This window comes from Stegostoma tigrinum, chromosome 1 (assembly GCF_030684315.1).
Source record: "Stegostoma tigrinum isolate sSteTig4 chromosome 1, sSteTig4.hap1, whole genome shotgun sequence".
NCBI lineage: Eukaryota > Metazoa > Chordata > Chondrichthyes > Orectolobiformes > Stegostomatidae > Stegostoma > Stegostoma tigrinum.
In genome coordinates this window covers 191,654,996-191,670,233 of record NC_081354.1, presented here as the reverse complement: position 1 = coordinate 191,670,233, position 15,238 = coordinate 191,654,996, and the positions used below count along the sequence as shown (strand labels likewise).

General features: G+C 47.5%; 1 protein-coding gene across 7 annotated transcripts in view; it reads left to right on the top strand.

The window, feature by feature from the left end:
- The window catches only part of LOC125467654 (disintegrin and metalloproteinase domain-containing protein 12-like), a 243,940-nt gene that overhangs the window by 70,080 nt on the left and 158,622 nt on the right, over positions 1–15,238 (top strand). For all 7 annotated transcript variants that reach the window (XM_059650847.1, XM_059650852.1, XM_059650849.1 and 4 more), the window contains one exon: positions 12,700–12,765. In XM_059650847.1, the coding sequence (XP_059506830.1) occupies positions 12,700–12,765 (66 nt within the window). The remainder of the gene's footprint in view (positions 1–12,699; positions 12,766–15,238) is intronic.

Below are 15,238 nucleotides of genomic sequence, written 5' to 3'. Positions count from 1 at the left end.
AGGAGTCCCATTGAAATTACAACCTTCAGGCACACCCTTCAACTCAATCAGCTTGTGTAAGACTCATTTACTCAGCAAGTTCATCTTTTCCTTCTAACTCCTCATTTCCTGTCAGAAGTTGATCTTGATGGAATTTGTGTCTTTAACACTGACTCCGGAAATTAATCCATGGCTTCGCTATTCTTTCTGTGATGCAATCTCTGGTTATAAAGCTCTTCCAATGAATTGTTTCCCTTTGACGTCTAGTTTTCAACTGTCAGTGACTAGGAATCTACTTCCATCCATCAGCACCATTCTATCACTGTTCTTCAGACTTTCTGTCATTGATTACAAAAATATGCTCGCAGCAAAGAGTTCAGACCACTGTGAGAGATATTTAAAGCAGTGATGATTTAACTCAGGGTAAATAGTTCTCACTAAAACCAACAAAGGTGAAGGGCTTCAACAGGTTAGATGTCATTTAGAGTGATAATGGGAACTGCAGATGCTGGAGAATCCAAGATAATAAAATGTGAGGCTGGATGAACACAGCAGGCCCTGCAGCATCTCAGGAGCACAAAAGCTGACGTTTCGGGCCGAGACCCTTCATCAGATGCAGATGATGAAGGGTCTAGGCCAAAAACGTCAGCTTTTGTGTTCCTGAGATGCTGCTGGGTCAGATGTCATTTAGAGTTTGAATGGGTGATTTATTGTTGTGACATGTACCGATCGACAGTGAAAAGTGTTGTTTTGCATGCTGTATAGGCAGATCGTACCACATAAAGTGCATTAGGGTAGCAGAACATAGAACGCAGAACAGTACAGCACGGAACAGGCCCTTCGGCCCTCGATGTTGCGCCGACCTGGCAACTAATCTAAGCCCATCCCCCTACACTATCCCATCATCATCCATATGCTTATCCAAGAACTGTTTAAATGCCCCTAATGTGGCTGAGTTAACCACATTGGCAGGCGGGGCGTTCCACGCCCTTACCACTCTCTGAGTAGAGAACCTGCCTCTGACATCTGCCTCAATTTGTAGCTATGCCCCCTCACACAAGCTGATGTCATCATCCTCGGAAAAAGACTCTCATTGTCCACGCTATCTAATCAAAGAACAAAGAAAATTACAGCACAGGAACAGGCCATTCGGCCCTCCAAGACAGCGCCGATCAAGATCCTCTGTCTAACCTGTCATCTATTTTCTAAGGGTCTGTGTCCATTTGCTCCCTGCCCATCCATGTACCTGTCCAAATACATCTTAAAAGAGGCAAACGTGTCTCTGTCTACCACCTCCGCTGGCAACGTGTTCCAGGCACCCACCACCCTCTGTGTAAAGAACTTTCCACGCAGATCTTCCTTAAACTTTCCTCCTCTCACTTTGAACTCATGACCCCTAGTAATTGAGTCCCCCACTCTACAAAAAAGCTTTTTGCTATCCATCCTGTCTATACCCCTCATGATTTTGTAGACCTCAATCAGGTCCCCCCTCAGTCTCCGTCTTTCTAATGAAAATAATCCTAATCTACTCAACCTCTCTTCATAGCTAGCACCCTCCATACCAGGCAACATCCTGGTGAACCTCCTCTGCACCCTCTGCAAAACATGCACATCGTTTTTGGAAATATGGCGACCAGTACTGTACACAGTACTCCAAATGTGGCCGAACCAAAGTCCTATACAACTGCAACATGGCCTGCCAACTCATGTACTCAATACCCGGTCCAATGAAGGAAAGCATGCCACATGTCTTCTTGACCACCCTATTGACCTGCGTTGTCACTTTCAGGGAACAATGGACCCGAAAACCCAGATCTCTCTGCTCATCAATTTTCCCCAGGACTTTTCCATTTATTGTATAGTTCGCCCTTGAATTTGATCTTCCAAAATGCATCACCTCGCGTTTGCCTGGATTGAACTCCATCTGCCATTTATCTGCTCAACTCTCCAGCTTATCTATATTCTGCTGTAATATCTGACAGTCCCCTTCACTATCTGCTACTCCACCAATCTTAGTGTCATCTGCAAACTTGCTGAGCAGACCACCTACACCTTCCTCGAAATCATTTACGCATTTCACAAACAACATTGGTCCCAGTGCAGATCCCTATGGAACACCACTGGTCACAGATCTCCAATTTGAGAAACTCCCTTCTACGACTACTCTCTGTCTCCTGTTGCCTAGCCAGTTTTTTTATCCATCTGGCCAGCACACCCTGGACCCCATGTGACTTCACTTTCTCCATCAGCCTGCCATGGGTAACCTTATCAAATGCCTTACTGAAGTCCATGTATATGACATCTACAGCCTTTCCCTCATCAATCAACTTTGTCACGTCCTCAAAGAATTCTATTAAGTTGGTAAGACATGACCTTCCCTGCACAAAATCATGTTGCCTATCACTGATAAGCCCATTTTCTTCCAAATGGAAATAGATCCTATCCCTCAGTATCTTCTCCAGTAGCTTCCCAGCCACTGACGTCAGGCTCACCGGTCAATAATTACCTGGATTATCCTTGCTGCCCTTCTTAAATAAGGGGACAACATTAGCAGATCTCCAGTCCTCCGGGACCTTGCCCGTGTCTAAGGATGCTGCAAAGATATTTGTTAAGGCCCCGGCTATTTCCTCTCTTACGTCCCTCAATAACCTGGGATAGATCCCATCCGGACCTGGGGACTTGTCCACCTTAATATCTTTGAGGATACCCAACACTTCCTCCTTCCTTATGTCAACTTGACCTAGAGTAAGCAAACATCTATCCCTAACCTCAACATCTGTCATGTCCCTCTCCTTGGTGAATACCGATGCAAAGTACGCATTAAGAATGTCACCCATTTTCTCTGACTCAGCGCATAACTTTCCTTCTTTGTCCTTAAGTGGGCTAATCCTTTCTCTAGTTACCCTCTTGCTCTTTATATATGAATAAAAGGCTTTGGGATTTTCCTTAACCATGTTTGCCAGCAATATCTCATGTCCTTTCTGAGCCCTGTTAATTCCTAATTTCAGATTCACTCTACATTCCCAATATTCTTGCAAAGCTTCGTCTGTCTTCAGTCGCCTAGACCTCATGTATGCTTCCTTTTTCCTCTTGGCTAGTCTCACAATTTCACCTGTCATCCATGGTTCCTTAATCTTGCCATTTCTATTCGTCATTTTCACAGGGATATGTCTCTCCTCCACGCGCATCAACCTCTCCTTAAAAGCCTCCCGCATATCAAATGTGGATTTACCTTCAAACAGTTTCTCCCAATCTACATTCCTCAGAACCTGCCGAATCTTGGTATTGTCGGCCTACCCCCAGTTTAGTACTCTTCCTTTCGGACCACTCCTGTCCTTGTCCATGAGTATTGTAAAACTTAAGGAATTGCGGTCGCTATTTCCAAAGTAGTCCCCTACTGTAATATCAACCACCTGGCTGGGCTCATTCCCCAACACCAGGTCCAGTGTGGCCCCTTCCTGAGTTGGACTACATACATACTGCTCTAGAAAACCCTCCTGGACACACCTTACAAATTCTGCTCCGTCTTGACCCCTAACACTGAGTGAATTGCAGTCAGTGTTGGGAAAATTAAAATCTCCCATCACCACCACCCTGTTTCTCCTGCACCTTTCCCTTATCTGTTTACATATTTGTTCCTCTATGTCACGCTCGCTGTTGGGAGGCCTGTAGTACAGCCCCAACATTGTTACTGCACCCTTCCTATTTCTGAGTTCTACCCATATTGCCTCACTGCCCGGGCCCTCTATGTGGTCCTCGTTCAGTACAGCTGTGATGTCGTCTTTGACCAGTATTGCAACTCCTCCACCCCTTTTACTTACCTCTCTATCCCGCCTGAAGCATCGATATCCTGGGACAACTAGTTGCCAATCATGCCCTTCCCTTCACCAAGTCTCAGTAATAGCAATAACATCATACTTCCATGTACCGATCCAAGCCCTAAGCTCATAAGACCATCAGACATAGGAGTGGTAGTAAGGCCATTCGGCCCATCGAGTCCACTCCCCTATTTAATCATGGCTGATGGGCATTTCAACTCCACTTCCCTGCACTCCCCCCATAGCCCTTAATTCCTTGTGAGATCAAGAATTTATCCATTTCCGCCTTGAAGACATTTAACGTCCTGGCTTCCACTGCGCTCTGTGGTAATGAATCCCACAGGCCCACCACTCTCTGGCTGAAGAAATGTCTCCTCATTTCCATTTTAAATTTACCCCCTCTAATTCTAAGGCTGTGCTCAGAGGTGCTAGTCTCTCCCCCTAACGGAAACAACTTCCAGCGTCCACCCTTTCTAAGCCATACATCTGCCTTATCTACTACACTTCTCGCATTAAAACAACTGCACCTCAGACCACCTGTCCCTTTGTGTTCATCATCTGCTCCCTGACTACTATTCCCTTTAGTCACACTGACTCCATTATCTAGTTCCCCACAGGCTTTCATTACTACCTCTTTTCTGTCCAATATTTGGTTCCCATCCCCCTGCCACATTAGTTTAAACCCTCCCCCACGGCATTAGCAAAAGCACCCCAAAGGACATTGGTTCCAGTCCGGCTCAGGTGTAGACCGCCCAATTTGTAATAGTCCCACCTTTCCCAGAACCGGTTCCAATGTCCCAAAAATCAGAAACCCTCCCTCCTACACCATCTCTCAAGCCACTCATTCATCCTGGGTCTAGGCCCGAAACGTCAGCTTTTGTGCTCCTGAGATGCTGCTGGGCCTGCTGTGTTCATCCAGCTCCACACTTTGTTATCGTGGATTCTCCAGCATCTGCAGTTCCCGTTATCACTCATTCATCCTGGCTGTTCTTTCATTTCTGCACTGACTAGCATGTGGCACTGGTAGAAATCCTGAGATTACTACCTTTGAGTGCCTACTTTTTAACTTGGCTCCCAACTCGCTAAATTCTGCTTGTAGGACCTCATCCCGTTTTCTGCCTATATCGTTCATGCCTATATGCACCATGACAGCTGGCTGTTCACCCTCCCCCTTCAGAATGTTCTGCAGCCAATCGGAGACATCCCTGACCATGCATCTGGGAGACAACACACCATTCGGGAGTCCCGTTTTCGACCGCAGAACTGCCTATGTACTCCCCTTACAATTGAATCCCCAATGACTATCGCCTTTCCACTCTTTTTCCCGCCCATCTGTACAGCAGAGCCAGCCACTGTGCCATGAACCTGGCTACTGCTGCCTTCAAGATTTCAAAGTGTGAAGCTGGATGAACACAGCAGGCCAAGCAGCATCTCAGGAGCGCAAAAGCTGACGTTTCGGGCCGAGCCCGTTCATCAGAGAGGGGGATGGGGAGAGGGTTCTGTCACAAACAGGGAGAGAGGGTGAGGCGGACCAACGATGGAGAGAAAAGAAGACAGGTGGAGAGGAGAGTATAGGTGGGGATGTAGGGAGGGGTCAGGTCAGTCCAGGGAAGACAGACAGGTCAAGGAGGTGGGATGAATTTAGTAGGTTCTGAGCCATCTCCCCCAACAGTATCTAAAACGAAATACCTGTTTTGGAGGGAGATGACCGCAGGGGACACCTGCACTGCCTTCCTGCTCTTCCTCTGCCTTTTGGTCACCCATTCGCTATCTCCCTCAGCAATCCTAATCTGCGGTGTGACCAAATTGCTAAACGTGCTATCCACGACCCCCTCAGCATCGCGTATGCTCCAAAGTGAGTCCATCCGCAGCTCCAGAGCCCTCCTGCGGTCTAACAAGAGCTGCAGCTAGACACACTTCCTGCACGTGAAGGAGTCTGGGACATCAGCCCTGTCCCTGAGAACCCACATTGAGCAAGAGGAGCACAACACGGGTGTGAGATCTCCTGACATTATTAAACTTAACTTAGATAAATGAAAAAGGAACCAAAAAGTTTTTGGCAATCACACGATATATATAAAGAAACGTGAAATAGAAACAGCCTTACCTTATCTACACACCACCAAGTCCTTTTTTTTTGGTTAGAGGAGGAGGGCGGGTGGGAGGCACAACACGTGTCGTGTCTCGGGTTTAGCCGCTGCCCAAATAAATGAAGACCGCTCCCGCTCGAGGTAAGCATTTAAAGTGGGGAAAAAAAAAACCTTACCTTCCCGGCAGCCTCCTGGTGCTCTCTCTGTCTGGCTCTTGCTCTTCTCCCGAAAATGAATCATCTGTATGTCTCTATTAAGTCCCCTCTTAGCCTTCATCTCTCCAATGAGAACGACCCAAGTCCCTCAGCCTTTCCTCATTGGGCCTGCGCTCCAGGCCAGGCAACATCCTGGTAAATCTCTGCACCTTTTCCAATGCTTCCACATCCTTTGTGTAATGGGGTGACCAGAACTGCACGCAGTATTCCAAGTGAGGCCGCACTAGCATTTTGTACAGTTGCAGCATGACATCCCGGCTCCGGAACTCAATCCCCTTACCAATAAAACCTAACACACCATAAGCCTTCTTAATAACACTATCAACCTGGGTGGTTACTTTCAGGGATTGAAGTACATGGACACCAAGATCCCTCTGCACATCCACACTCCCCAGAATCTGACCATTGACCATTCTGCCTTCCTATTATTCTTCCCAAAGTGAATCACCTCACATTTATCCGCATTGAACTCCATTTGCCACCTTTCAGCCCAATTCTGCAGTTTATCCGAGTCTCCCTGCAACCTGCAATATTCTTCCACACTGCCCACCACTCCACCGACTTTAGTGTCATCTGCAAACTTACAGACCTATCCACGTATGCCTGCATCCAAGCAATTTATAAAAATGACAAACAGCAGTGGTCCCAAAACAGATCCTTGAGACACACCACTAGTAACCGGACTCCAGGCTGAATATTTTCCATCAACACCACTCGTTGCCTTCTTAATGAAAACCAGTGTCTAATCCAAACTGCTAAATCTCCCTCAATCCCGTGCCTCTGTATTTTCTCCAATAGCCTACCATGTGGAACCTTATCAAAGGCTTTACTGAAGTCCATGTGCACCACGTCAATTGCCTTCCCCTCATCCACATGCTTGGTCACCTCCTCAAAAAACTCAATGACGTTTGTGAGACTCGACCTGCCCTTGATGAATCTATGCTGTCCATCTCCAATCAAATTGTTGCTTGCTGGATGATTATAAATCCTATCTCTTCTAATCCTTTCCACAACTTTTCCTCCAACAGACGTAAGGCTCACAGGTTTATAATTACCTGGGTCATGTTTACTGCCCTTCTTGAACAAGGGCACAACATTTGCAATCCTCCAGTCCTCTGGTACTTAATCTGTAGACAATGAGGACTCAAAGATCAAGGCCAAAGCTCCGCCACCTCCTCCCTAGCTTCCCAGAGAATCCTTGGAAAAATCCCATCCGGCCCAGGGGATTTTTCTACGTTCACACCTTCCTGAATTGATAACACCTCCTCCTTACTAACCTCAATCCTTTCAATTCTAGTAGCCCGTAACTCAGTCTTCTCCTCTACAATATTCTCCTGTTTCTGAGTGAAAACAGATGAGAAATATTCATTTAGCACTTCTCCGATCTCCACAGGGTCCACACACAACTTCCCACTTCTGTCTTTGACTGGCCCTATTCCTACCCTAGTCATCCTCTTATTCCTCACATATCTATAGAAAGCTTTAGGGTTCTCCTTTATTTTACCTGCTAATGTCTGCTCATGTCCCCTCCTTGCTCTTCTTAACTCTCTCTTTAAATCCTTTTAGGCTAATCTGTAACTCTCCATCACCTCATCTGAACCACCTCATCTCATCATCACATAAGCCTCCCTCTTCTGCTTTACAGGAGATGTAATTTCTTCAGTAAACCACGGTTCCCTTACCTTATCACTTCCTCCCTGCCTGACAGGGATGTACCTATAAAGGACACGCAATACCTTTTCCTTAAACCAGCTCCACATTTCGATTGTCCCCATCCCCTGCATTTTGATAACCCATTCTATGCCTCCTTTATCTTGCCTAATCGCATTATAATTGCCCTTCCCCCATCTATAACTCTTGCCCTGTGGCATGTTCCTATCCCTTTCCATCGCTAAACTAAACATAACTGAATTATGGTCACTGTCTCCCAAGTGCTCACCTACCACTAGATCAAACACCTGGCCTGGTTCATTACCAATTTCCAGATCCAGTGTGGCCTCCCATCTTGTTGGCCCTTCGACATACTATGTCAGGAAACTGTCCTGCATACATATGACAAAAACTGATCCTTCCGACGTACTAGAGTTATTGTATTTCCAGTCAATGTTGGGGAAGTTAAAGTCTCCCTTAATGACCACCCTGTTCCTTTCACTCCTGCCCAGAATTGTTTTGCCAGTCCTCTCCTCCACCTCACTGGAACTTTACGGAGGCCTGTAATAAACTCCCAGCAGTGTTACCTCTCCTCTCCTGCTTCTGACCTCAGCTCATACCACCTCAGTAGACGAGTCCTCGTCAAAGGTTCTTTCAGCCACCGTTATACTGTTTTTGACTAACAAAGCCACACCTCTTTTACCACATTCCCTGATCTTACTGAATGATCTAAACCCTGGAACCTGCAACATCCATTCCTGACCCTGCTCTATCCATGTCTCCGAAATGGCCACAACATCGAACAGAGTGAAGAACATAGTGTTATAGCCATAGAGAAGGTCCAGAGAGAGAGAGAGAGAGAGAGAGAGAGAGAGAGATCAATATTAACATTGATAATATTGGTTCAAAAGTCTGATAAACGCTGGGAAGAAGAATCTGTTCGTACCTGTAATTAAACATAGAACATAGAACAGTACAGCACAGAACAAGCCTTTCAGCCCACGATGTTGTGCCGACCATTGATCCTCATGTATGCACCCTCAAATTTCTGTGACCATATGCATGTCCAGCAGTCTCTTAAATGACCCCAATGACCTTGCTTCCACAACTGCTGCTGGCAACGCATTCCATGCTCTCACAACTCTCTGTGTAAAGAACCCGCCTCTGACATCCCCTCTGTACTTTGCTCCAACCAGCTTAAAACTATGACCCCTCTTGTTAGCCTTTTCTGCCCTTGGAAATAGTCTCTGGCTATCAACTCTATCTATCCCTCTCATTATCTTTTACACCTCAATTAGGTCCCCTCTCCTCCTCCTTTTCTCCAATGAAAAGAGTCCGAGCTCAGTCAACCTCTCTTCATAAGATAAGCCGTCCAGTCCATGCAGCATCCTGGGTAAACCTCCTCTGAACCCTGTCCAAAGCATCCACATCTTTCCTATAATAGGGCAACCAGAACTGGACGCAATATTCCAAGTGCGGTCTAACCAAAGTTTTATAGAGCTGCAACAAGATCTCACGACTCTTAAACTCAATCCCCCGTTAATGAAAGCCAAAACACCATATGCATTCTTAACAACCCTGTCCACTTGGGTGGCCATTTTAAGGGATCTATGTATCTGCACACCAAGATCCTCCACACTGCCAAGAATCCTATCCTTAATCCTGTACTCAGCTTTCAAATTCCTCCTTCCAAAATGCATCACGTCGCATTTATCTAGGTTGAACTCCATCTGCCACCTCTCAGCCCATCTCTGCATCCTGTCAGTGTCCTGCTGCAGCCTACAACAGCCCTCTATACTGTCAACAACACCTCGAACCTTCATGTCGTCTGCAAACTTTTGACCCATCCTTCATTCCCCTCATCCAAGCCATTAATAAAAACTACAAACAGTAGAGGCCCAAGGACAGAGCCCTGTGGAGCAGCATTCACCACTGATTTCCAGGCAGAATATTTTCCTTCTACTACCACTCGCTGTCTTCTGTTGGCCAGCCAATTCTGTATCCAGACAGCTAAGTTCCCCTGTATCCCATTCCTCCTGACCTTCTGAATGAGCCTACCATGGGGAACCTTATCAAATGCCTTGCTGAAGTCCACATACACCACATCCACAGCTCAACCCTCATCAACCTTTCTAGTCACATCCTGAAAGAACTCGATAAGGCTTGTGAGGCATGACCTTCCCCTCACAAAGCCGTGTTGACTGCATTTAATCAAGCCATGCTCTTCCAGATGGTCATAAATCCTATCCCTCAGAATCCTTTCTAACACCTTGCAGACGACAGACGTGAGACTTACTGGTCTGTAATTGCCGGGGATTTCCCTATTTCCTTTCTTGAAGAGAGGAATTACATTTGCCTCTCTCCAGTCCTCACGTATGACTCTAGTGGAGAGCGAGGATGCAAAGATCTTCGCCAGTGGCGAAGCAATTGCATTTCTCGTTTCCCAAAGTAGACGAGGATAAAACTGGTCCGGGCCTGACGAATTGTCAATCTGAATGTATGTATATTTTTCGGCAGTATTCACTCTAGAAAACGACAATGTTGTCGAGAAGAATACTGAGATACAGGCTACAAGACTAGGTGGGATTGAGGTTCACAAGGAAGAGGTATTCGAAATCCTACAGAGGGTGAAGATAGATAAGTCCCCTGGGCCGGATGGTATTTATCCTAGGATCCTCTGGGAAGCCAGGGAGGAGATTGCCGAGCCTTTGGCATTGATCTTTAACTCGTCATTGTCTAGAGGAATAGTGCCAGACGACTGGAGGATAGCAAATGTGGTTCCCCTGTTCAAGAAGGGGAATAGAGACAACCCTGGTAATTATAGACTAGTGAGCCTTACCTCAGTTGTTGGTAAAGTGCTGGAAAAGGTTATAAGGGATAGGGTTTCTAATCAACTAGAAAAAAATAAATTGAATAAGGATAGTCACCACGGTTTTGTGAAGGGAAGGTCGTGCCTCATAAACCTTATGGAGTTCTTTGAGAAGGTGACCAAACAGGTTGATGAGAGTAAACCGGTTGATGTGGTGTATATGGATTTCAGCAAGGCGTTCGATAAGGTTGCCCACAGTAGGATATTGTACAAAATGCAGAGGAATGGGATTGTGGGAGATAGAGGAGTTTGGATCGGAAATTGGCTTGCTGAAAGAAGAAAGAGGGTGGTAGTTGATGGGAAATGTTCATCCTGGAGAGCAGTTACTAGTGGTGTACCGCAAGGGTCGGTGTTGGGTCCACTGCTGTTTGTCATTTTTATAAATGACCTGGATGAGGGCGTAGAAGGATGGGTTAGTAAATTTGCAGATGACACTAAGGTCGGTGGAGTTGTGGATACTGACGAAGGATGCTGTAGGTTGTAGAAAGACATAGATAAGCTGCAGAGCTGGGCTGAGAGGTGGCAGATGGAGTTTAGTGCGGACAAGTGTGAGGTGATGCACTTTGGTAGGAGTAACCGGAATGTAAAGTACTGGGCTAATGGTAAGATTCTTGGTAGTGTAGATGAGCAGAGAGATCTCGGTGTCCATGTAGACAGATCATTGAAAGTTGCCACCCAGGTTGACAGGGCTGTTAAGAAGGCATGCAGTGTTTTAGCTTTTATTAATAGAGGGATCGAGTTCTGGAACCAAGAGATAATGCTGCAGCTGTACAAAACTCTGGTGCGGCTGCACTTTGAGTATTGTGTACAGTTCTGGTCACCGCATTATAAGAAGGATGTGGAAGCTTTGGAAAGGGTGCAGAGGAGATTTACTAGGATGTTGCCTGGTATGGAGGGAAGCTGTTACGAGGAAAGACTCAGGGACTTGAGGCTGTTTTTGTTTGAGAGAAGAAGGTTGAGAGGTGTCTTAATTGAGACATCTAAAATAATCAGAGGGTTAGATAGGGTGGATAGGGAGAGCCTTTTTCCTGGGATGGTGACAGTGAGCACGAAGGGGCATAGCTTTAAATTGAGGGGTGAAAGATATAGGACGGATGTCACCGGTGGTTTCTTTACTCAGAGAGTAGTATTGGAATGGAACGCTTTGCTTGCAATGGTAGTAGATTCGCTGACTTTAGGTACATTTACGTCGTCATTGGATAAGCATATGGACGTTCATGGAGTAGTGTAGGTTAGATGGGCTTGAGATCGGTGTGACAGGTCGGCACAACATCGAGGGCCGAAGGGCCTGTACTGTGCCGTATTGTTCTATGTGTCTCTGTTTCTATTCATGTACCATCCAGATGCCTTTGTATTGTATCAGTGATAATGGAAACTGCAGATGCTGGAGAATCCAAGATAACGAACTGTGAAGCTGGATGAACACAGCAGGCCAAGCAGGAGCCTTTTTGTTGTAATTGGACCAGCTTCCACTGCTTCCTCTGGCAGATCATTCCATGCACACACCACCCTCTGCATGAAAATGTTGCCCCTTAGCTCCTTTTGAAATCTTTCTCCTGTCTCCTTAAACCTATGCCTCCCCTACCCTGAAGAAAAGACCTTGACTGTTCACTCTCCACACCTCCAACGGTTTTAGAAACTTCTGTAAGGTCATTCCTCAGCCTTCATTACTCCAGGGAAAATAGCTGGCCCTTCTTGGATTTGAGGAATGTCAGTGTAGCCATGACCAATGTGGCTATACCTGTGGAGTGGAGGGTAAAGTGGAAGCGATCAAGATGGTGTAGCATCAGGTAATCAGAGAGGAAAAGAATGCACAAAAACATGAGAGGGAAGATGAGAGAGTCCAGCGAGAGGGTGAGGAAACAAATGGAGAGTGTGTGAAAAGAGAGAGAGAGAGACAGGAAAGCGAAAATAACTGTTCAATTAAAAATTTTAACCCAGAGACACAAGAAAACACTGAGTACTAAATAAGAGGGTGCTGACACTGCTGAGCCTTCAGGTGTGATTGTCTTCCTTCCAAAAAGGATACCTGTCTCAATTTACCTCTATCACACTGACTGAGATTTTCTCCTTTGCAGGTCAAAAGGAACGTGTTACAAGAGTTGAGACACCTGGAGCTGGTGCTTGTCGCTGATACTGGAATGGTGAGTGTCTTCCCTGCTCACATCAATGATGAGTATCTGAGGGCCAACAGAACAAAACAAAATGAGTTCAGCTGGAAAGGGAAGCAAGGAATGGCAGCTTTTAATTGGGGGGATATTGACCTTGGGGTTTCATAGGCTGAAATGTGTCAGAGGGAGGACCAAGGAAGGTGAGAAATTCTATGGTTTCTATTCATAAGATTGATTACAAAAAATCCACGAGTTGAAGTTTGAAAATATAATAAATTCAAGAAAAGGACATGACTCTGTCCAGAAAATGGAAAGTATAAGACCCAGTAGCAGCACAGAAGGAAGTGAATGGCCTGGATTGAAGTGATATGATGAGTCTATCCTGGTTAGGGTGAGACCCCAGCTTCAGTAGGCAGCAGAGAGCCGTAGAAAATGAGGGATGCAAATAAAGATGATGAAACTCACAATAAGGCTCTGACATTGGTACAACAACAAGCAGTGGAATAGAATCAGTATTAGTTGAGGAATGTCTCAGACAATGACAGCAGTTTTAAATAATGCTTTCATGGACAGATGTAAATGAGAGTGTTACAGTACATCAGGAGTGGAGGAGCTTTACTTGAGAGGCACCAGGCAACTAGAGACTGAGAACATTAAAAAAGGTCAAGAGAGCCCAATAATTTACAGGCCAGTCAGTGCCTCCAATTCTGATGGAGAACACATCTTGAACAATTGCATATGTTCCGTTGATTCCTGCAGTTTTCATTTTTTGGTGGACTATCAAGAGGCTTATGTTAACAGCTTGGGCCTTAGCTTCAAACCACATCAGGAGGATCTCCGAGATAATGGGAACTGCAGATGCTGGAGATTCCAAGACAACAAAATGTGAGGTTGGATGAACACAGCAGGCCAAGCAGCATCTCAGGAGCACAAAAGCTGACGTTTCGGGCCTAGACCCTTTATTTGTGCTCCTGAGATGCTGCTTGGCCTGCTGTGTTCATCCAGCCTCACATTTTATTATCTTGGAATCTCCAGCATCTGCAGTTCCCATTATCACTGATACAATTTTAACTTCACTGCGAAGCCTCTTCCAGGGATGCCTAACCTGAAGAAGATACCCTCCTCCCTCCAGACCAACCTCAGGGAATCTCTCTCCCATTGCAACTCTCTTGTAATCTCTTCGGCCTTGAAACTGCTCGACCATGTCCTGAAGCAAACCAGGTACCACAGCCACATCACCTTCCTCAGCACCTGCCTACGGAACCAGATCATCCCCAAGGGACTACAGTCCACATTTCAGCCTTCCCAATTTGGCCCCAACCGTGACCACCTCTACACCCAGAATATTCAGACCCTTCAGAAGCGGTTCTCCCTGCGAGTCCTGAAACAGACACTTGCAGCCATGCGCCGGCACCTCCAGGCACTGCCATCCAGCCTGCCCCAGCTCAGAGCCTCCCTCTCCCAGACCTGCACATGACCCCTGCTGTTTTTTATCCGCCGCAGGATCCACAGACTGAACACCCAGTTCCACTCAGCTTTACTGGACACCAAAAATCGTAAGTACAACCAACTCACTGGCCCCTGCCACCCACCAGAGGATTCCTGCGCCTCCCAAATCCCGAGTCTGTCCCTGCCCCTCCCCCACCATGCACCCGCCGCCATTGACCATGAGGACACGGCCGGAGACCCCACCGATGACGTCACATCGGCCTCCGCCGGCCACAGAACTTCCGGAACCGCTGCTGCAGTCACCACCTCCACGTCCAGGTACTGCAGCCCACACACCACCCTCACCTCAGCTGCTGCCACCCACCCCGATCCTCCCACCGCCGACGGAACCCCGCCCACGGCCGACGCCGACGGAACCCCGCCCACGGCCGACGCCGACGGAACCCCGCCCACGGTCGACGCCGACGGAACCCCGCCCACGGTCGACGCCGACGGAACCCCGCCCACGGCCGACGCCGACGGAACCCCGCCCACGGCCGACGCCGACGGAACCCCGCCCACGGTCGACGCCGACGGAACCCCGCCCACGGCCGACGCCGACGGAACCCCGCCCACGGCCGACAGAACCCCGCCCACGGCCGACGACCTCATCGCTCCGCCCACAGCCAGCAGCCCCAGAGGAGACAGCCACACCCGGCCCTGCCGCATCTTCACCGTCCCCCCAGACCTCCCACTGACTGAGGACGAACGGTCAGTCCTCAGGAAGGGGCTCACCTTTGTCCCCCTACAACCACACATCAACGAATACCAGTCACGGTCGGACATAGAGCAGTTTTTCCGCCGTCTTCGCCTCCATGCCGACTTCTTCAACCGGGAACCCAACCCTCCTTCCACTGACCCCTTCACCCGCTTCCAACACAAGTCCTCCTCCTGGACACCACCCCCAGGCCTCCTACCCTCCCTCGACCTCTTCATCTCCAACTGCCGTCGAGACATTAACCGCCTCAACCTCTCCACCCCTCTCACCCACTCCAACCTCTCCCCCGCAGAACGGGCA